This window comes from Chelon labrosus, assembly GCF_963514085.1.
Source record: "Chelon labrosus genome assembly, chromosome: 12".
Classification (NCBI taxonomy): Eukaryota; Metazoa; Chordata; class Actinopteri; order Mugiliformes; family Mugilidae; genus Chelon; species Chelon labrosus.
In genome coordinates, this window is record NC_140345.1 from 10,746,774 (window position 1) to 10,767,346 (window position 20,573).

The 20,573-nt window shown below is 41.1% G+C and overlaps 3 protein-coding genes across 4 annotated transcripts; 1 reads left to right on the forward strand and 2 right to left on the reverse strand.

Moving 5' to 3' along the window:
- Window positions 1–68: 68 nt before the first annotated feature.
- On the forward strand, window positions 69–1,777 carry LOC311497619 (C-reactive protein-like). The gene is made up of 3 exons (XM_084557941.1): window positions 69–914; window positions 1,041–1,143; window positions 1,221–1,777. Exons 1-3 carry the CDS (start codon window positions 857–859, stop codon window positions 1,741–1,743), a joined length of 684 nt encoding a protein of 227 aa, XP_084414067.1. The 5' UTR covers window positions 69–856; the 3' UTR covers window positions 1,744–1,777.
- Window positions 1,778–1,836: 59 nt separating this feature from the next.
- LOC311497618 (phosphatidylinositol 4-phosphate 5-kinase type-1 alpha-like) lies at window positions 1,837–12,500 on the reverse strand. 2 transcript variants are annotated; one of them, XM_084557939.1, is made up of 16 exons: window positions 10,567–10,600; window positions 9,365–9,399; window positions 8,794–8,886; window positions 8,434–8,564; window positions 8,208–8,325; window positions 7,671–7,823; window positions 7,195–7,494; window positions 6,736–6,971; window positions 6,531–6,614; window positions 6,341–6,389; window positions 6,025–6,109; window positions 5,725–5,895; window positions 5,333–5,465; window positions 5,191–5,253; window positions 5,009–5,108; window positions 1,837–4,923 (listed from the first exon to the last, which is right to left on the reverse strand). In XM_084557939.1, the coding sequence occupies exons 2-16, from the start codon at window positions 9,377–9,379 to the stop codon at window positions 4,921–4,923; spliced, it is 1,734 nt and encodes a 577-aa protein (XP_084414065.1). In that variant the 5' UTR covers window positions 9,380–9,399; window positions 10,567–10,600; the 3' UTR covers window positions 1,837–4,920. The 2 variants fall into 2 exon arrangements, with proteins under 2 accessions (XP_084414065.1, XP_084414066.1); XM_084557940.1 differs by lacking the exon at window positions 10,567–10,600 and adding an exon at window positions 12,428–12,500 and having other exon boundaries at window positions 1,838–4,923.
- A 2,178-nt stretch (window positions 12,501–14,678) lies between these two features.
- On the reverse strand, window positions 14,679–19,854 carry ecm1b (extracellular matrix protein 1b). The gene is made up of 11 exons (XM_084556177.1): window positions 19,555–19,854; window positions 18,888–18,932; window positions 18,472–18,519; window positions 18,291–18,332; window positions 18,170–18,205; window positions 17,781–18,061; window positions 16,874–17,079; window positions 15,911–16,199; window positions 15,627–15,814; window positions 15,358–15,445; window positions 14,679–15,225 (listed from the first exon to the last, which is right to left on the reverse strand). Exons 1-11 carry the CDS (start codon window positions 19,622–19,624, stop codon window positions 15,043–15,045), a joined length of 1,476 nt encoding a protein of 491 aa, XP_084412303.1. The 5' UTR covers window positions 19,625–19,854; the 3' UTR covers window positions 14,679–15,042.
- Between the last annotated feature and the right edge of the window lie 719 nt (window positions 19,855–20,573).

Consider the following 20,573-nt stretch of genomic DNA (forward strand, 5'->3'; position numbering starts at 1 on the left):
AAAGTTTCTGAGAGTCAACAGCTTGTGTAATAACGGGTCACAGGTCAACAGACAAAGAGACTTTCCTGGGCTATGAAACACCACCAGTGGACTAGTGAAGACTGAGAAGGTGTTATGGACTGATGAATCAAAATTTGTAATCTTTGGTTCATCACGCAGGATTTTTGATTTTTGGTCAGGGGTTCATTATACAGCAAGATAATGACCAATAACCTAAGTCCAAGCTATGCCAGACCTACCTTAGGTAAAAAAGATCAAGATGGTAGGCTTGAAAACATGGAGTGACAAGTACAGTCTCCAGACCTAAAACCCATCAAGCTGGTTTGGGATGAACTGGACAGAAGAAGTGAAGCACCCTACAAGTGCCAGACACTTTTGGGAACTTCTGCAACAGAACTGGGAAGAACTTTATAACAAATATTGATTTCCACTATGAAATATTAACTACCAGTACACATGTATTCATTGTTGTTGAGCAAGAGTATTAAGTCCTCCATGATGAAAGCAACCCAGCAATGTTTGTCTCTCAAATAAAAGCAGGTCAAGAGCCCCCAAAGTGGGATACAACCACAAAGGTTTCACAGCCACCTACAAGGTAAAATCCAGCTTAAACCTTACTGTTTTTAACATTTGTTTTGTAACTGATACTTTCATCTTTCAGATTTGATCATTTGTGTCATGACATTAAGCAATTTAATATTTTGTCATCGTTCAATGAAAACCAGATGTTAAAATTTGTTTCCCTGTGTAAAAAGAGTCACATCTGGTGTCTGGAACCTGACAAAAGTAAATGAATGAAAATAAATAGGATTATATAAGAAAAATTACACAAAGTGTAACCTTTTTGAACTCTCAGATGGAAAAATTCTTACTTTTGATGGTGATGTTTGCAACATGCTGCGGAACGCCCCAAGGTATGTTAACCTTGTTCAGTCAACACTTATGTTCACTGAGCTTAAACTGCAGCATTTGCATGGAATACCTTCTATAGCATCTTTTCCCCCTGCACTCTCTGTTGGTTTCCGTTTCCACTCCTGCAGATTTGTCTGGCAAAGTATTTGTCTTCCCCATGGAGACCACCAAAAATTATGTGAAACTCCTCACACCTAGTAACCAGATGAGCTCTGTAACTCTCTGTCTCAGGTAAGGAGTGATGTAATCATAACAATATCAGAATAATCGTTTGCCGTGGTTTTCTCACAGGTGTCACTTCTGTTTAGATTCCTCACAGATCTCTCCAGGAACTATGCACTCTTCTCTTTGTCGACTTCCACGCACTTCAATGACTTTGTGGTCTTCAAAACTAATTCAGATGATGTCATCAGGATCCATGTTCGGGACGGGGGTACGGACTTCCTGTCGCTGTCATTTCCTCCAAACACCTGGCACTCTATGTGTGCCACCTGGCGCTCTGAAACTGGGATAGCTCAGCTGTGGCTGGACGGTAACCCTACCATCAAGAGATTCATCCACACCGGGCAGCCCATCGGCGGACCATATAGCACCATCCTGGGACAAGAACAGGACAGCTATGGTGGGGGTTTTGATGCCAGTCAATCATTCGTAGGCATGATTTCTAAAGTCCACATGTGGGACTATGTCCTCTCTGCCGCGGAGATCCAAAACTATGTGGATGGCAACAACTTCACCCCAGGCAATGTGTTCAACTGGAGAGCCCTGGACTATGAAATCAAAGGACAGGTTTTGGTGGAGGAGCCTGAAGTAACTCGTGCATGGCTTTAAAAAAACAAAAAAAAAAAAGAATAATTAAAATCTTAGTTAACACATGCTCAGTTAATATGATCTGAAATAAGATGACCAAAACCCAGATTTAGAAAATATCTTTAATCCTTTAAAATCAGACATGAAAATCACCACCACATAACTGAAACATGGCAGGAGGAACAGGCAGCACATATTGCATGAGAAGGCATTTCCGTGACTATGTACATATACACATTTTATACACAGTAAAAATATAGTAATTGAAGCATATAGGACGACCAGCAACGTGTGAAACATTCATGTAGAAAAAAGCATGGGAAATTATCGACCCAGAATCATCATGGAGAGAATATATCTGTCATATAACAATCTAAACATGAAATATAAAAGGTGAAATTGTCAAATAGTCCCTCTTTATAGGCAATACACGCTATAAAGATTCAGACATCCTTTACACGCTATAAAGATTCAGACATCCTTCTGTCAGTATACAGTTTACTTACAATCATCTAAGTTACACAATACAACATTTGTCATTTCAACCTACAGCAATCATATTAATAAATATACTTCTCAGAGCTGAAAGGTGGCCAGATTGTGGTTCTTATTAAATTACTTAAACTTCATTGTAGTGTCTTCTACTGAGTGCACTACCCTCTGAGCACCGAAGGATGACGTTTTGTTCTTGTGCCATGGTGTAACAGGTGACAGCGACAGGTCTGGTCTGCATCCAGCAATCAACCAGTGCCACAAACGTATAAAAGTTACAATAAAAAATCCAGATGTTACAAAATATAATCTGGATTTTTTTTTTTTTTTCTAATCAGAAAGAGATTTGTGGAGTGTTTTCTTTGGTGGCTGTTTAACACTCAACTGACTGTAATCACAATTTTAAACCGATGTTTGAAATAAACGGAAGCATTTAATTTCAAGTACATTATCCCAGCTACACTAAGCTGGTACATGGCTACCACAATTGTAGTAACTTGAACTTGAATTTCACAGGAATGTGGAGTTAAATCTTGAAATGTCTCAGGCTACAAAGTAAACCAATTGTTTGATAAAGAATAAGATTTTACGGGGCTGTTTTTATGTTAGATACATATGGAAGAAAAAAAAAACAAGAAAGACTCCAGTTTAATAATATGTCCTTAAAACACAGGCCAACCCAGTGTTATTACCATACAGAACACATCAGTCCATGCAGGAATCTAATGTCCAGGAGTGTCTAATATCATAACTGTACTGGGTCCTGAACATTCATAGGAACTCCTCCCCTGTCCACTCTGTTCTTCTCTTCTCTTTGGTGCCACGACTTCATTATAAAACAAAAAACAACCCAGTCTGAAATCCTCAACTGTGCATCACTGACGACCATCGATTTCATTTTCCCTCCTCCTAAATTTACATCTAACATGTTCCCCCTCTCCCTCTCTGCTGCATAGACCACATGTGCTTAACAAAACTTAATAGCAATTCCTTAAATGAGATGATGTCTTCAGCGTTGCTACAGTCACTCTGTAGTGATTCAAATTTCTTTTGCAGAAATATCTTGTGGAGTAATAACCTTTCTGCCAAAGCCACCTCAGTAGCTTGTTTAGTGCCCTAAACAATAAAATAAACACATGTGAAAACAAAGCATAGTTTCATGAATCGCCACATAAAAACTAGGTAAGACTACGTACAAAAAAAGTAAAAACCACTTATACACATCGTTAGTAATGTTGGTCCGAAGGTGGATGCGGGCGGGCGCCATTTCTGTAACCAGCAGAAACGTACAAGAGGCAGACATCATTACTGTCTGATGTTAGCAGAATTAAAATGGTGATCCACAGTGACTGAATACTTGGCATACACATAACCAAAATGGAGATTGTTCTAGTGTTTGGATTAAAATCTGAAATTCTTTCCAATAACTGATTGGTTAGTCCAGACGTACAAATGGCAGCTTGATGACTTCAACTGTAGTGATAAGGCGAGTTTCTACGTGTAACAGGAACACTAGCCTGTGAAAATGTCAGTTGTTCATTCACAATAGGAGCAACACACATGAAAAGGCACAGACATGACAGACAGTAACTTGAAATGATTACTATTCAAGAGCATCTACTAGCCAGCAATGCTGCCAACAGCTCTTTGTACTCACTCTGCACACATGGCCACATCAGAGGGGGAGATTTACGGGGTCGTATCAATGTCGTCTGCCATGTTAATAAGACACATTTTACATAAGAAAAACATTAGAAATGTACATTCAGCAGTGGCGAGATGTAGCTGGCTCCACTGTGGCTTCCAGAAGAATAACTTATAACAAAAAACAAGAAAGAAAAATGGGTCTGGTTCAATCCATCCATCTGCCGTTTCAAAACAAATACTGTCCATCCACAATCAGTAAAGAGAAATGCATACATGACTGCAGAGTCGACAGCAGCGAGTGTTGATTTGAGTGATTTCTATCGATGGCAATGAGAGAAGTATTGATAGTTCAGAGTGCCTCTGCTGCTGAGGAGTGCAGAGGGGAAATGTATGTGCATTAACAGGAACACTTAGAGTGACAGAAATGTGAAACCACTTAGAGTGTGCATGAACACAGAAATGTATTCGCTCCTCCTCTTGTTTAGAGTATGTCCTTCATGTGCTTTTAAGTATGTGTGTGTGTGTGTGTGTGTGCGTGCGTGTGCGCGCTTGTGTTCCTACTGAACAGTCACTGCCCACTCACATCTCTTCATGCTGTGAACGGTGGGCAGGATGACGGGCAGGATGACTCTTCATGGATAATTTGACTGCCCTCACCATCCACTGGTGATTTTCATAACTCATTTTGTTTATCATGTCTCTGCAGCAGACGGACGTGTCAATATTACGCTGCCACTTCATTGTCACAAGCCTTTTTCTGGGTGTATGTCAAAGACAATGTGGAAAAATATGCGCGCACAGTGACAGCGTTGATGCCTGGGGAAGCCTAAAGCCTACCACACATGGTCTTCTTCTGGATACTCCCACCATTGCTTTCCTCACTGTGACAAACCTCCGCTGCGCCTTGTTGTTTCATCCAGCGGCGTCTGTATATACTGTAGAGGTGAGAAAACAACAGAGGTGCAACGGAGGGTCTTCAGTGGATGGGAGGCTTTCATTCGCGTTAGCCTTACTTCCACCTCAAGGTGTCTCGTCTTTAGACGGGGGTCTGTTTTCTTTTTACTGTGAGGATAAACCAGTGTCAGTAGACTGTCATAGGTGTAAAACAGATTTAACAATAACATTATCGATAGTCGATCAAACTTACAAAACAGATGTTGGTCTCTGGGATGATGTCTGACAGAGAAACTGCATCTTCATTTCCAGATAGGTTGCCTGAGGCATCAAAAGCGCCTTCTGCCTCCAAACTGACAAAGAGAAGGAAATGAATGAAGTAATAACAAACGAGCAAGTGAAAAATAACTGAGCGCCTTTTATTGACTTCTGTACCTGTGGAAAGCGCCCTGGTCGTAGTCTGTGTTTGCCGATTTGTGCACTTCCACTCCCACAGACCTGCACAGAAATGTCAGAGTCAGACGAGAAGACGTTGAAACACAGTGTAAACGTGAGATGGGAGAACTGAAAGTTTTACCGTAAGGGGGGAGAGGTGGAGGCAATGCCTGTGCTGCCTAACGACGACGTGGACAGGTTGGCCTCATAGTCGGCAGGGTTGTCTGCCAGTGGAGGTGTTCTAGGAACCAGATCTGGTCTGCCTGACTGCACGCCTGAGAACAGTTATTAATAAAAAAACTAATTATTGTGATAAGTCTGTGAAGGAAACACTTGTAGGATTTCTTGAAGACGTTTTGCCACCAAGTAGCTTATTCACTTCTAAAAGAGTTGGGGTTTAAATAGGAAAATCTGTGGGTGTTCCTATTTAAACCCTCCTCACCAAATTATTACAAATTACAGCTATTTCTGAATGAAATTGTGCCTGTGGATACGATGGATTCATCAGATTACTTGTGATGCCTTTGCTCTTACCGCTGTCGGCCTCTGAGTCTGTGCTTTTAAAATTGCTGTGGTAGGCTAGTCTGGAGTCAGCAGCTGACTGCCCTGTTGCATGGGAGAGTGGAGTGGGAGCTCCCAGGGTGGGGGCCCGCCTAAGACCTCCCTGACCTCCACCACGGCTCTTCTTAGACGGTGATGGTTTCACTGCAGAGGACAGAGGACCTTAATGTGAACACTGTCAATCCCGACACCAGGATTTCCATACTCGTGTTTGCAACGATGCATCAGGTTATTATGGTCAGAACATTTTAAAAAGCATGCACGCATACTCACGTGGAATTTTCTTGAATGCTGTGTTGCACATGAACTGCTGGAAACGGTCTGCATAGAAGCCAGGTCTGTGGACTGAAACTGTGTCCTAAAGTGTAGAAACAGCAAGGACTATTACACCCTGACAGGTTCTATGTATCTCAAGTCAAAAAGCATCTTTATTGTTTCAATTTGTTTGTGACAAATTATTTGTAAAATCAAATATCATCAGTTAATACAAGGATTTGAAGAGCCCCAATGAAACTTGTTCATCTCAATTCTCTTAAAGCTTGTTTAAAAAAAAATACAAAAAAAAACATTTAAGTGTGTAGGCACTTACCCCATCATGAACTAGGGCCTTCCAGGAGTGCTCCAACTTCTTAATAAACCTAAATAATATGACAGAATATAACTATATTATATACTATTTATTTCATCTTACATAAATTAGTAACATAGGAGCGACATATGCTCATAAACTATAAAGAAAAGTCCATATGAAGTACAGATTTAGCTGCTATGGGTCTTACCTGTAGGACTGGAGAATATCAATGATGCCAATATAGATCAGCAGCCTCTCTCCTTTATTATTACGCGCTGGAATACCTCCCATACTTGATGTGCAGAGAGGAAGGGCAGAGACAAAACATCAGACACGTCAGACATGGCACAACAACAACAACAACGACGAAAAAACACTAGGTCAAACACGGGTCTGCTGGTGGCCATACTCACTGGTCTTCTGAATCCAAAGCTCCCTTCCCTCGAGCCTCCCCCTGGATGGACTCCATGGCCGTACAGTACAGACTTCTTTGGGCCTGTGGCCGGCGCTGATCTGGGGTAACGGCCCCCTCCGACCCGGCGCTGTCGCCGGAATTTCCCACAGCGCGCTCCCGCTCTCGACTGGCCTGGTCCATATTGTGGATGCCCATCAACAGACTATAATCCATGATCTTGAAACTCTGCAAGAGCTGCATAAAACATGCAAATGACATGACCTGATTGTCAATCAGAGCAAACCAACTTGAATCAAGGCCCAGTTTCATAGGCAATGCCACGGACAGTATATCAAAGAGTAATAATCGTATCGTCTATCTGATCGAATAATGAAAATGCACATTTCATATCACGCGCTAATACACAATGCTTTAATTAAATCAGTCTATAAAAGATGAATGACTCCCTGTAACTCACCAAGCAGTCCCTCTGTATTGTCTTGCACAGAGCATTGTAGTTGTCCGCTTCCAGCAGCAGGCCATCGGGCAAGTCCTGGATAAAGTCCAGGTCTTTATAAATGGGAACAGCCTTTTCTCTTTCCTTAGGGGAAGCTCTTCTCTTGTAGGTGGAGCCTTTCAGGTCATATTTGAGGTGCATGGGGATGATTCGAGGCAGAAGATTGTTCATCACTACAATACGGATGTTCTTGCCGCCCGCCTGAACGCAATACAGTCCATAGAACTTGGGTAGAAGTGTGCGCTTGTTTTGGTTTATATTCTGGGAGGGAGAAACAATATGGAAAACACTTTAGATATACAGCCTTAACATGCTTAAATTAGAAATAAATTATTACAGTTCCACTCAGTTTAACCTCCTACTCTTTTGATAATTATAGTAATGCACTAATTAGTCATCCAGAACACGCTCACACTTTCCAGTCTATCTAGACTCACCATGAAGTAACCAGGTAGGAGTTTCTGGAGGAACTCAGCTTCTTTGTGTTGAACAGTCTTGATGATGAACTCATCATCACTTGAGACGTAGAAGAGGGATCCGCTGGCCCCGGGGTTCGACAACTCGATCAGTGGCTCGTTACACAGTGAATACTTCAGGAGAAGGAAGAGTCTGCATTAATGTCCAATCAAAACCGCTTTTATTTTATATATTTTTTTGAGTAAGTACTTGGACTAAGGCTTCACATTCAGACTATGATGGCACAGATCCATGCCCATGACGCCAACAAAAGCCACTTTCGAACAAAATGTTTTGATGGTGTGTGGTCAAAAATCAGTACTTCAAAAAGCTGTCACAGTGCATGAGAAAGCCTCCAGGCCTGGTTCATTAGGTTTTCATCTTCCTGTGGGGCTTGTGCTGCCAAAGAAGGGCTAAACCCACTTCAAATATGTACATAATCTCATACAGGAAGAGTGACTAAAGGCATAACAAGCGCCGCTGTGAACATTCGGAGTGTGTTTGGTGTGAGTACTAACCAGGTAGTCATCAGGCCGAATGCCAAACAGTTCTCGGAAGTAACGAAAGGCAATAGGAGCGTAGGTCTTAAAGCGAAAGTCACTGTAGTGGTGAGCAGGAGTCAGGTTACTTCCTTCACTGGAAATGCATAAGAGACAAAGATAGAAAGACCATTAAGCACGGTCAAATGAAAAAATAAAAGTCATTGTGTTTTTGATTTTTGTTTTTTAACTATATTTATATTACCCAGGGAAGAAGATACTTTCGACCACGACAAAGTCCTGCATGAGAACATCCCTCTCTGCCTTTTGGCTTAAGCTGCCAACTGTGTGAGTGATGCCCAATTGGATCGCACCTTTCAGGGCAGATGACGTGGTCTAGGCGTGGAGAGAGGAAAAGCGAGTAAGCACTAGAACAAACCATAATTTCCCCTTGTGACTTCTGCTGTTTCACTGACTATTCTTGGGCTTCCAAACTAATTTTAGAATATAAACACCAAACATGTGGGCCTGCACATACGGTACATTTTCCACCTTACACCACTGCTGCTCGGGGCTGAGGGCGTAAACAAAACACCAGTGTCAGTGACCTGCAGCCTGCCCTAACCTTTTTGTAGGTGGTCTCTCCTGTGGTGGTCTCAACTCCCCGGTGTCCGATGGTCTTCTTCATACTCTGGGTTGTGCCTGAGGAGCCAGGCATCTAAGGAGAGAAGCAGAGCAAATCAAATATGGCCTGATGGGTGTGTTTGTGCTTGTAAAGAGCTAGCTGTAGAGTGAATAAGCGCTGTAACCCAGCCAACAGGGCTGATAAGTTACTGGACTCTCAGTGACGATCAAACTGTGAGACAAACGAGGGAAATAATCACAGTCATCACAGTCTGTTAACAGTCTGTTATGTGAGAACAATACGTGCATGTTTACTTTACATTTGTTAAATACTAATTAAACTGAGATTTGTACTTTTTTGTCAACACTGTTTAACAAATTATCAACACTGCATTGTCTTTTTAACAATGTTTACAACAATGTGGTCGCCCAGCAACAGAAAACGCTGGATACGAGACTTGATCTCCCTAAAACTCTAAAACTTTTCTTCTCCCTATAGAGTTGACCAACTTGCTCAGCGTTTACATTACTTTGAGCTGTACTTGATGTGGAGATGTGCCTGACATCCTTACCTCTGCTGGGGCCATTTTCCGAATGCTGCTGGTCCCTAGAGACAGAAAAACAAATTACACTGTGGTTTACAATGAGAGGAAGAGGTGGCTCGAGAACCCACAAGGAAAATATATTATTATAATAATGCATAGTCTAGAGACTTAAAGAACCGCTTGATCTTCAGACTTCATTAAACCCATGTAAAGTCAACCCATGCAGTCACAGTAAAGTTAATATGTCAAACTAATTTTGCAGAGTTGGATCTGGAAGTTTATACCAGGGAGGAATTTGTTAATGACTGGTTATAAAACCGCCTGCTGGTTAATTAGCATGGCTATTTTGAGCACTGGCTGATGACTACAAGGCCAACGATGAGTCCAGACCTAAATGCGGCCACTGTTACTAACTGCTGCACCTAATACACCAGCTCTTCCATGTGAACTGGAGCTACTCGTCCCCTGAGCTGGCTGCTCCATATTCATCTGCTCCCCGTGGACGTGTGTCAACATTACAGCCTCCTTTAAAAATACAGCAACATTTCCAGGCCTACTTTATCCCTCACAGGAGTCACTTTGTCAGAACATGTTTAAATGTTTCTTGACTCAGTCCATTTAGCAGCTGATCAGCGTAGCACATTGTTATGCACGTATGTTAAAGTTTAAGCCAACACAAAGCAAAGACACCTTTGGATGAGTGTAAAATTCAAGCGCACAGAAGCTTTGTAAGAAAGGCACACAACTGAAATAACACAATCTCCTTTGTCCTTACATAAACTTGCCGTATAAACGTACTACCTCGCCCCCTCTGCAATCACCTCTAGCATGTAACCAATGGCAACATCCACTGCAGTACTGCAGCACCACAGGTCAATATATACAAAGGGATTGAGAACTAAGGAGATTATTCACCTGTAGTAACAACACTGTGTGTGTGTGTGTAGAAAATGTATCAACGCCCCAAAAAACTGACTCCAAGCGATGCACACTAAGTGGTCACTTCAGCACAAGAAATGTGTGAGCAATAATCACAACAATAAGGAATGACTGAATGCCATGCATCTGTTCAGAGTTAACACAAGGACACACTGCAATCCGTCAGGAAACAATGAGCATCATTCTGCCCACATTCCCTCTCATTATGTAAAACAACACACTATATCAGCATGCGGTTTCCGCTCACACACACACACACAGAAACGACTCACGGACAACCATGCGAGTACCTCGCTGTAATGCTCTCCTCCAGAAATGAGTCCTTATATCTGTGGAGCAGGACACGGTCAGCCTAACCGGCTTAACCCAGTAAACGAGCGACACCACAGAAATTATTTATCTAGAGATTCAACTATTAGTCAGCTGAACGATCTTATCGGAAAATACTTCCTGGCTCCAGCACCTTAAAGTTAGCATTTTTTCATGCTTTTGTTTTATTATATAGTGAACTGTTTTCATGGGGAGGGTTTGGACTGATGGTCGGATAAAATAAGTAATTTGAAGACAACATCTTGGGCTCTGACATACAATTTTTAAATTGTTTTCTGTGAAATCAGTTTCTTGATTAATCAGGGAATCCTTCGACAGAATAATCAAGACATTCATAACTGCACTATCTGTCACCATGTTGTAATTTAGAGGTCAATGTGGAACTAGTTAATAACGCACACTGTACAGCAGATTCAGTGGGAATTAGACTAACCCAATTACTTAACAATGACTAGCTTGACAGTGGCAGGCCGTACGACAATAAGCAAACCATCTGTTCCTCTCCGTACACTAGACAGGTCCCTGCCAGCCCCGTTCACATATAGCCTGTAGCCTGAGCAAGGCAACAAAATGGGACAAGATCATTTCTGTCCATAAATATACCAGTTATCAGCCCTATTAGGAAACAAGGCCAATAAGCGCTGGTACAGAAGCCACATTATGTTACTGTCAGTCAAGTGGCTGTGAGACTGTGTTTGACAGAACGCTAGCTCTTGTTTTCGTCCAGTCTCTTGGATGTCAGCCGTGTGGGAGCCACGAGAGTGCTCTACAGCCACTATTTTTATTCACTGATTCAGACAGGGCGGTGGCAGAGGAAAGAGCAACTCGCAGGGAGGCTAATAAGTGGATTAGCAAGTGGCATCAGGCTCATTATCTGACCCATCCTGAGAAAATAAAACACTGAAACGAGCCTGTCCGCATCTGTGTGGTCACTGGAAACAACTGAGCGACTGGAAACTGGTTAGAGACCAGTTAATGAGAAATTCATTGTGCATTGCATACGTCTGGAATAATAAATCAAATCATTCATCAGCTGAACAAGGGCAGCAGGCTAAATGAATAAAGCCTGTTCAGTAGCTAGACAGGCATGACATGTCTGTATCACTGGTCTAAAGAATTCCTCAAATCAATGAGATCATTGTTTTGTTACTTCATCTGAACTATGAAACTTTAAAGAGTAGGGGGTGAAGTGGGATTAATTCATGGACAGCGTATTTTCTTTTCTTTTTTTTTTTTTTAAAATCATAAACGTGGACATACACAGACGGACCAAGAGGAGGGTTGTAACAGGAGAGGAAGGCGAGGGGGTAACAACAGCAGCTAGCCGTTTGCTTCCCATGGATGAATATTTCAAAGAGCTGTCATTAAAAACGTTCAGTTCATAAGATAAACATTAAACCGATTTTAACAAAAACCGTTACATTTTACCTCCTGAATCCAGCAACTGCTACATTAGCTCACAGACACCACATAACGGGATTGCCACCGGCTTGATAACAAAACATGAACGTGGTGCAGAGAATTACTTGTGTTTTCAGAATTAACACGTGCCTCGTTATAACTACAGGCGATTTTCTAACTGGAGCGTCGAGCGTTTGACAAATACGATACCACTGTAGTTTGTTAACTAGGCAGCTAACCGAGCTAGTCATCGCCCAGTTCGATTGTTAGGTTGATGCTAACGAGCTAACTAGCTAATCGGGGCTTGCTAAATCGCATAGCAACCACATCACGCCATTTTAGTCGCCACAAAATGTCACAACGGTAACTTTATATGATCGTTTTAACATAGCTAATAAGTAACACACATGGACTAGATACCTGTCGGGGCTGTTGATCCCGAGTCTGCTGTTCCAGCAGTCGCCATTACGATTTGACTGTTCACATCACACACACACACACACACACAGCGCCGACACACAGTTGAATTCAGATGATCGTGTTGCAGCAGCAGCACCACAGCGCCCCCAGTGGACGGACCCGATTTCAGTTTCAGTTTTACGGCATGGCATGAGACATGACAGCTGGTATTTTATGTTTGTTATATAATATCTACGCATTGAGCTTCAGATTAAAAAAAAAAAATATATATATAACAATATGACAAATGTGGGGACTGGGTTTTGTTTTTATTTCACACTTATTACATCCATATATTGTCTATTGTGTGAATATTGTAATTTAGTTTCACTGTCTTGTTAACATATTAGTAGGGCACTGTGTGGCAATATTTTGCAGTTGTTTATGTCGAGTTTAAAAAGTATGCATTCAAGTAAACTCACAGTAGCAAGGCATCCTTTCGACAGCTGTCAAAGATGTAAGTACAGTGGCATTAGAAACTGCTGTAGGACCTAATCAATATCTGGAATGCTTCTCTCCAATAGATCTGTCTGAGCTCACTTCAACAATTACAGAATCTAAACCATCAACTTGTCTTCTAAATCCCATCCCAACTAAATTGTTCCAGGAGGTTTTTCCATTAACTAACACCTCCATATTAAACCAGATAAATCTATCTTTATTAACAGGATATGTGCCTCAGTCTTTTGAGATTTCTGCAATTAAGGCTTTACTTAAAAAAAACCTACTCTAGACCCAGATGTTTTAGACTATAGACCAATTTCCAACCTTCCTATTATTTTTAAAACTCTAGAAAAAGTTGTTTCAGTCAGGTTTTAGAGTTCATCACAGTACAGAAACAGCTCTGCTTAAAGTTACCAACAGTCTCCTCATGGCTTCAGACAATGGCCTTGTCTCTGTACTTGTCCTGCTAGATATGAGTGCTGCATTTGAGACTTAAAAGTGTGATCAAGAAACTGCATTACACTGGTGTGACAGTCAGACAGATTCCAGTTTGTCCATGTCAACAATGATTCTTCTGAAGTAAGTTATGGAGTTCCTCAGGGCTCTATGCTAGGACCAGTACTCTTCACATTATATATGCTTCCCTTAGGCAATATTATTAGGAAACATGGCATAAGCGTCCATTGCTACGCTGATGGCTATATTTATCCATGAGACCAGATGAAACAAAACAGCTGGTTAAGTTCCAAAATTGTCGAGACATGAAGGCTTGGATGACCTATACTTTTCTACTTTTAAACTCAGACAAAACAGAAGTCATTGTTTGGCCCCAAACATCTCAGAGATTCATTATCTAATCACCTGGTTTCTTTGGATGGCATTACCTTGACCTTCAGTACTACTGTGAAAAACTTTGGTAACCAGGACTACCTTCTTTTACCTGCGAAGTATCGTCAAAATTAGCCATCCTGTCTCAGAGTGATGCTCAAAAACTTTTTCTTCCAGGCTGGACCACTGTAATTCATTACTGTCTGGCTGTCCAAATAGCTCTTTAAAAAGCCTCCAGTTGATTAAAAATGCCGTAGCAAGAGCACTGACAGGAATTGGCAAAACAGATTATTCCAGTTTTAGCATCGCTTCATTGGCTCCCTTTAAAATCTAGAATAGAATTTAAAATCCTCCTCCTTACATACAAGGCCCTTAAAGGCCTAGTTCCATCGTATTTTAAAGACCTCATTGTACCATATCATCCCAACAGATCACTTCGATCTCAAAGTGCAGGCCTACTTGTGGTTTCTAGAATTTCAAAAAGTAGAATGGAAGGTAGAGCTTTCGGCTATCAGGCCCCTCTCCTGTGGAACCAGCTCCCAGTTTGTGCTCAGGAGGCAGACACCCTCTCTACTGTCAAAGTCAGGCTTAAGACTTTCCTTTTTGATCAAGCTTATGGGGCTGGGCTGAACCATAGTTATGCTGCAATAGGCCTAAGCAGCTGGGAGACGATGCACTGAGCACGTCCTCTACTCTCTTCTCTCTCGCACTGAGCTCCTGTCCCCTAATTTCTTATCTAATTTCTTCTCTATTACTAGTCATGCAATTCTGTGCTACTACTGTATAGCATGTTAACTGCTGTGGTTTCAGATCGGATTTTGTAAAGCATCTTGAGACAATTTGTATTGTTATTGACGCTATATATAGATAAGATTTAATTGAAATGAATTGAATTAAAACTGAATAAAACTGCAACGTCTCACACAGTAAATCACACATACAGATTTGAAATAGTTTTTATTAGAATGGTTGCAAATATGACCTTTATAAAACTATAAAACCATATAAAAACTATTCTTGAAGCTCCAAAGGAATCAACCAAGTGCATTCATAATCAAATATGTAAAGATCAGCCTATAAAGAAATAGTGGTGCAGTGACACAGACAAGAGTCTGCTTTTAAAAACCATGCATTTAACTATATACTTGTTTAATTATACATTTCTCATCAGATCTCAGATAACTGTAAATAACACTGGCAGAAGATGAAGCTTCTGTGCTACATTAACTGTTCAGTGATTGAAAGCCTTGCCTGCTTATGCACCTTTTCACAGAGACATCAGCAAAAGGTCATACTGTAAGGGCTTAAGAGAGAGGGCATCTTTTCCTTGTCTTCTGGCGTGAGGCATTGCTTGCTTTGGTGATGGCGTCCATGAGAATTTTGGAGATACACTGGGGAATCTCTTCTGAAGGCATGTCGCAACAGTGGCGGACGGCTGGAGAAGTAGTCTTCCCTGGCAAACACAGGCTTGCTGATAATATCTTTACCTGATATCAAGGAGAGAACAAGACGAAAATGAAAACTAGTATTAGAAAAGTTTTGAGTTTCAGTTTATGTATGTTTTAATTAATTTAATTTTTTGTACAGATTCTCTTCCATTTTGATACCGTTTAACTCACCTGTTCTGCAGAACAACTGGTTCTGTCTTGTTCAGGCAGGGGGCAGCACTGGCTCACAAAGGTCTTGAGAGGAAAACCAACAGGGAATCTAAAACACAGTTTGTTAAGTTGCTTGAAGATTGTTAACTTTTAGATCCTCAACAATATTGATAATGTTAGCATACTGACTTCAGCATAGTAAAAATTATTTTTGTGACATAAGAAATGATAAAAGGAAACAAGAACAGAAACTGTAGGAAAGATCTAATGAAAAAAGATGCGGCTAGTACCTCTTCTTGATGATGGGGTGAGTGTCACATATATTGTCAAGCGAGAGGTCTTCAGCGGCAGATGTCTTATTATAATGTGGGTCTGGAGAAATTAACTGAAAGCAGGTGTACTGATCACCCACACAACATGGGGAATCCACTTGTTCACCTCCGTTAACCATGCAGAACCTGTTCATCTCCTCACGCCACTAGAATGCAAAAAGAGAAAGGTGTCAACAATTATACAATTGAGCATTTTATTATTATTATTATTATTATTTTTTGTTGGTGGGGGGATGATTTACCTTCTTGTCAGCACAGTTGAGAACATCCTTCTTCTTTTTGCAGCACTTTTTGAATCCCTTTTCGATACGATTAATGGTCTTGGCCTTATGAGCCAGGACATTATGTCTTGAACCTGGCAGACACTTGACATTATACAGAGGACGAAGCTTCTGGTTCTGACACACCAATTCAATGTTATCTGCGGTGGGTCGTCCAGGAGGAAAGTTGATATGTGTTTCCTGAGATGTAGATGGGTTCTTGTTCTTCTTTGTTCTGTAAAAGTTGACATTACGTGGAGTCATCACTGTCCTGTAAGGTATGAGGCAAAAGGTCAGAGCAAAGCATGACTTCATTTCCTTCGATTTTAAATTAATCCTGGGCAACATTTACTTCCCTTTGCTTTAAAGAATAAGGCTGGAGTTACTTCTCCTACAGAGAGGTTAGCAAAATCTTTGTACCTTGCCAGATTATCGTGGGTAAACAAATATGTGCAGACACAACCTTTCAAATAACAAAATGACAACTTTGCACAACCGAAAAGCCTTTCTCTTCTTCCTTATTTTTAAATGTCTTACTTGTTACACTCACCAACCCAGCACCTTGCACGTATTTAATTCCTGCTGAAGACGTGAATGCTTACAGAAGCTACTTTCAATTTCAATTTTTAGTAATTTTAAAGCAGAGAGGTATGTCAGGTTTTAGCAACCATACTCAAACAAGAGACCAGAAGCACAAATGAATAAACTGTATCATTATCTGAATCCATGGAGAATACAAGTCTATCAGGTGATTGTTTCTTTGTTTTCTCATGGGATTTGTTTACCATAATAATAATCTAATAATGTCTCTCTAAGACATTTGCCTCTTTGCCTTCCAAAGCAACTGATCTATAATTCCATTATCTGCATAAAATCATTAATAACAGTTCCATTATTCAGCTTTAATTCATCTCTTTCATTTCAAATATTAATTTTCTTGCATACCTCTGGCAAGAGTTGGGGTCAAAGGAGAACTCGACGGTAGAGGGAACTGGTGACACCGGCAGCTCCTCTGTTGGCTCGTAGTTTTTGTTTTGTGCATCCGTGTGGAAGCAGTGTTCTCTTTTACTACCCGTCAGTTTACAGCAGTGATACACACGATCCTTTACTGATGTGTCCTCCTGACAGAACACATCGACTGACAGCTCCCACTGCAGTAAGCACAGAGAAAATACAGTGACACAGTCAGGGTCAGTCAGTCAGGTCTGAGGAAATGCACCACCTGCAAATATGCAGTCAAGAGACACACCCAAATCCATGAAAAAAACAAGAAGGTGTGAAGATTTAACACTTTACCAAGAAATTTGTGTGGGGTTTGTTGCCCTTGGCTGTACTAAGGCTCATGTCAAGGCCTGTTTGTTATGTCTAGCTGAGCTTTATATAATGGGCTTACCAACTGGAAGCGCCCAAGGCCATCAGGTTTGTTTGAAAAATGCAAGGGCAATCATCCCTGCAATGTGAAGAATGTTTCATGCTCTTTTTACATTAGAGGTAATGCAAAACACAGTGTTTGGTGTGCTGGGCACAAATACATTACAGCTTCAGGAATGGAGCTAATACTTAGGCAGCCTTTTGCCACATCAGGGATTATGTGGATAACATTAATACGTCCAGTTTTATCTCGGTAATACAACGTCAAATTTTGTATTTAATCGTGTTGACCTGGTCGTTGAAGATGCGTTGAGACTACTGAGCAGATACAACTGTACAATTCACCAGCAAAATGAAATAAAGTAAGAGAAGAAGAATTAGGGAAATGATTTTTTCTTTTTTAAATAACACATTGTTATTTAACATTTGTACAGAGGAGCAAACTGCTGAGTCGACTGAAAGAGATGTTGTGAAAACGTACCGCTTGCGTGGCGCAACACAGTGCCTCGTCTTGCTCCAACGTCAGGTTCCTTTTGCAACATGTGCTAAACCAGAACTCCGCATTATTGACGGCACTGGCCTTTCGCTTCTGTTTGCTAAAGCCAGAGGCGGGAAAGTACGAGTTTGGGTAGCGGGGACGATGGTCTCCATGGAGACAGATGGCTTGGAGATTGTCAGACGTTGGTCGGCCAAGGGGAAACTGAACATCATAGTCCAGTGGGAGAGGACCACCATATGAACGTGGCCCAAAACTCGGTGGACCTACAAGGGAAAGGCAGCAATCATACTATTAACTGACAGATTTACAGAACCAGTCGGTACAGAAGGAATACATCTTTAAATAGGAAGATGGGAAAAGCAGATACATACGTCCTCTTGGTGTCAAGCCTTCTTGTCTGGAACCACCTAAAAAAATAGAAAACTGTATTATTTAGCTGTTGTTTCTGTTATAATATACTGTAGATGAATAAATAAGTAGATGGTAGCTTACCTATATCTGGTGGAGACACAATTACCTGATCTGTAGGAAAGTCTGCGAAACAGATAAAAAACAATAAATATATGAAGGCAATTAGGACGAACGTCAGCAACAAGTTTCAAATGGATATGCAGTATGTTAATAATGTACATCAAAACAAAATAATAACAAAATGTAGGAAGATGAACAGTACTCTTAGGATCGAACAAATCTCTCCAGTCAAGCTCTCTCTGCAACATCCCTGGAAGACACATTTTAACAATTATTCACAAAAACTCATACCCATAAAGTCTCTTCATATAGTGAAACACCAGACAGAATGATCTACATTAATTCACCCATGCTGCTCAGTATGTAATCTATCCTGAGCTCAAATTCAATTGACTTAAAGTCTGGCAGCTACATTCAGAGCTGCAGTAGACAGTATACAGCAATATACAAATAATATTTACAAATGCTTAACAAATTCAACTTCAAGATCACTCCTACATCAATCCTGAGCGTTGTCTTAAAGTAGCGGGACCTGGCAAAATGCCACTCTGAACATCTAGGATTCTAACTGGTCCCAGGGGAGATACTGCACTTGCATGTCAACACACACAAACGCACCTTCACCGAAGTCGTCAAGGTCAAAGGTGATGGGGCGCTGCTCATCTGGAAGGTTGAGCACACAAAGAGAGAGAGGCAGAGACATAACAAGGCAAGACAAGGTTAAGCAACTGTCCATTGTTTTGCTGTGTTTCATACTGAGATGCAGTTAGCCATGGAAGGTGCCAAGTACTTCATCACAGGTTAAGTCCAAAATTTACTTAAGGAGAAGTTTGGAAGTTTTACCAGAAAAAAAAAAAAAGTGCTCATAGTTGTGAGAAATATTACGACTAAATTTGCCCTGACACGACTATTATTATTAAACTCAAAATATTATAATCTGCTGTTGCAGTTAGTGCAAATGCATGAATAACAACTTGTGTTAATCTATATAGTAGCAACAGCCATTAAGTCAATATAGAAGTAAAGCATTTGCCTCTGAAATGAAGAAATAGCATTACAATTCAAGTTCAATACAGGTACTTAGATACAGTATGCTGCTGGAGACCTCATCAGAGCACACATATGTAAGTATATTTGCTGTAGGGTTATAAGTAAACGCTTTCACAGCGGCTGAGTCGAACTAACACGGAGAAAGGCCATCAGTCGAGACGCAACCAGCCATTTCTAGCGACGGGCGATCGACAACAGCAACAAAAAGTAGAAAAGTGAATCAGCTTCAACCAACCTTCAAATGCAGAGCTCAGCAGAACAAAAACCAGAGCGGTGGCGCAGACTAAAGCCCAGGAGGAACCCATTGTAACCCTGGTCGTGTCTGTGCTGAACTGTTCGTCCTGCTGCTGCAGCTGACGGTCCTGACAGGGAGGGCGGAGGCCGAGCAGGAAAACACGAGCCGCGGGGCAGCGCTCAGAGACGGGCCCGGTAATTGGTCCAACACACGCTGCCCTGCTGTCCGTCTGAGAGAGAGAGAGACAGAGAGAGAAAGAGAGAGAGAAAGAGAGAGAGAAATCCCCAACAGCACCAATTACTTTTATGGTTGTTGTGGGGTTTCAGGGAACAAGGAGGAAGAGGGAGGGATTGAAGTTTTTTAACATGACTCAGAGGAGATTAAATCCATGAGGTGCTTTTGCTGGAAAATAGTTTGGAGCACAAACAGGACGCTTGTTCTTTTTAATCAGACTGGTTGCAGCACTGAAACTGAGGCCATTATCACCTGTTTGCTGACCATCTCATTGCAGTACAGGCAACATGCAGATCTGATTTTTGTTTGATTACAAATTAAATAATAATTAGGCCTATTTAAAACTCACTACTTCTTACAAATTGTACAAAATATTGTTATCTGCTAATTTGAAAACAACAAAAAGACTCCTATTAACAACTGTGGAACTTCCCTTTGACAAATATAGCATATACAGTACTAATGCCCCAAATGCGTGTAGGTTGTAGAGACCTTTATGTAACACAGACTTATTTATTTTTCAGGGATCACATGTTTACCGCACCTAAACACCAGTACGACCATTTATGGTCTTTACACACAAACACATGGGCTTTATCTAAACTCTGTTTGCGTGGGTGGAAACATATGTGGATAGTTTTAGGGTAGATTTAAAACTGCACCTCCACAAGTTTGGGGGGACTGACAACAGCATAATTTGAGATACAGTGCTTTTTTTTTTTCTTCTCAGATGATGTAGGTTAAGAAAAAACTAGATTCCATAATGCATCTGACAAATTTTGTTG

Bases quoted from the DNA above. Each gene is read 5' to 3' on its own strand.
- ecm1b (XM_084556177.1), bottom strand. From the start codon at position 19,624: ATGGGTTCCTCCTGGGCTTTAGTCTGCGCCACCGCTCTGGTTTTTGTT. The intron at 18,933-19,554 runs GTTGGTTGAAGC...TCAACCTTCCAG, and splicing joins GCTGAGCTCTGCATTTGAAG to ATGAGCAGCGCCCCATCACC. The intron at 15,815-15,910 runs GTAAATCATCCC...TTTGCATTCTAG, and splicing joins TCAACTGTGCTGACAAGAAG to TGGCGTGAGGAGATGAACAG.
- LOC311497618 (XM_084557940.1), bottom strand. From the start codon at position 12,473: ATGGCGACTGCTGGAACAGCAGACTCGGGATCAACAGCCCCGACAG. The intron at 8,326-8,433 runs GTAATATAAATA...ATGCATTTCCAG, and splicing joins GAAAGTATCTTCTTCCCTGG to TGAAGGAAGTAACCTGACTC. The intron at 5,466-5,724 runs GTAAGAGCAAAG...AACTGTTCTCAG, and splicing joins AGACTCAGAGGCCGACAGCG to GCGTGCAGTCAGGCAGACCA.
- LOC311497619 (XM_084557941.1), top strand. From the start codon at position 857: ATGGAAAAATTCTTACTTTTGATGGTGATGTTTGCAACATGCTGCGGA. The intron at 915-1,040 runs GTATGTTAACCT...CCACTCCTGCAG, and splicing joins ATGCTGCGGAACGCCCCAAG to ATTTGTCTGGCAAAGTATTT. The intron at 1,144-1,220 runs GTAAGGAGTGAT...ACTTCTGTTTAG, and splicing joins TCTGTAACTCTCTGTCTCAG to ATTCCTCACAGATCTCTCCA.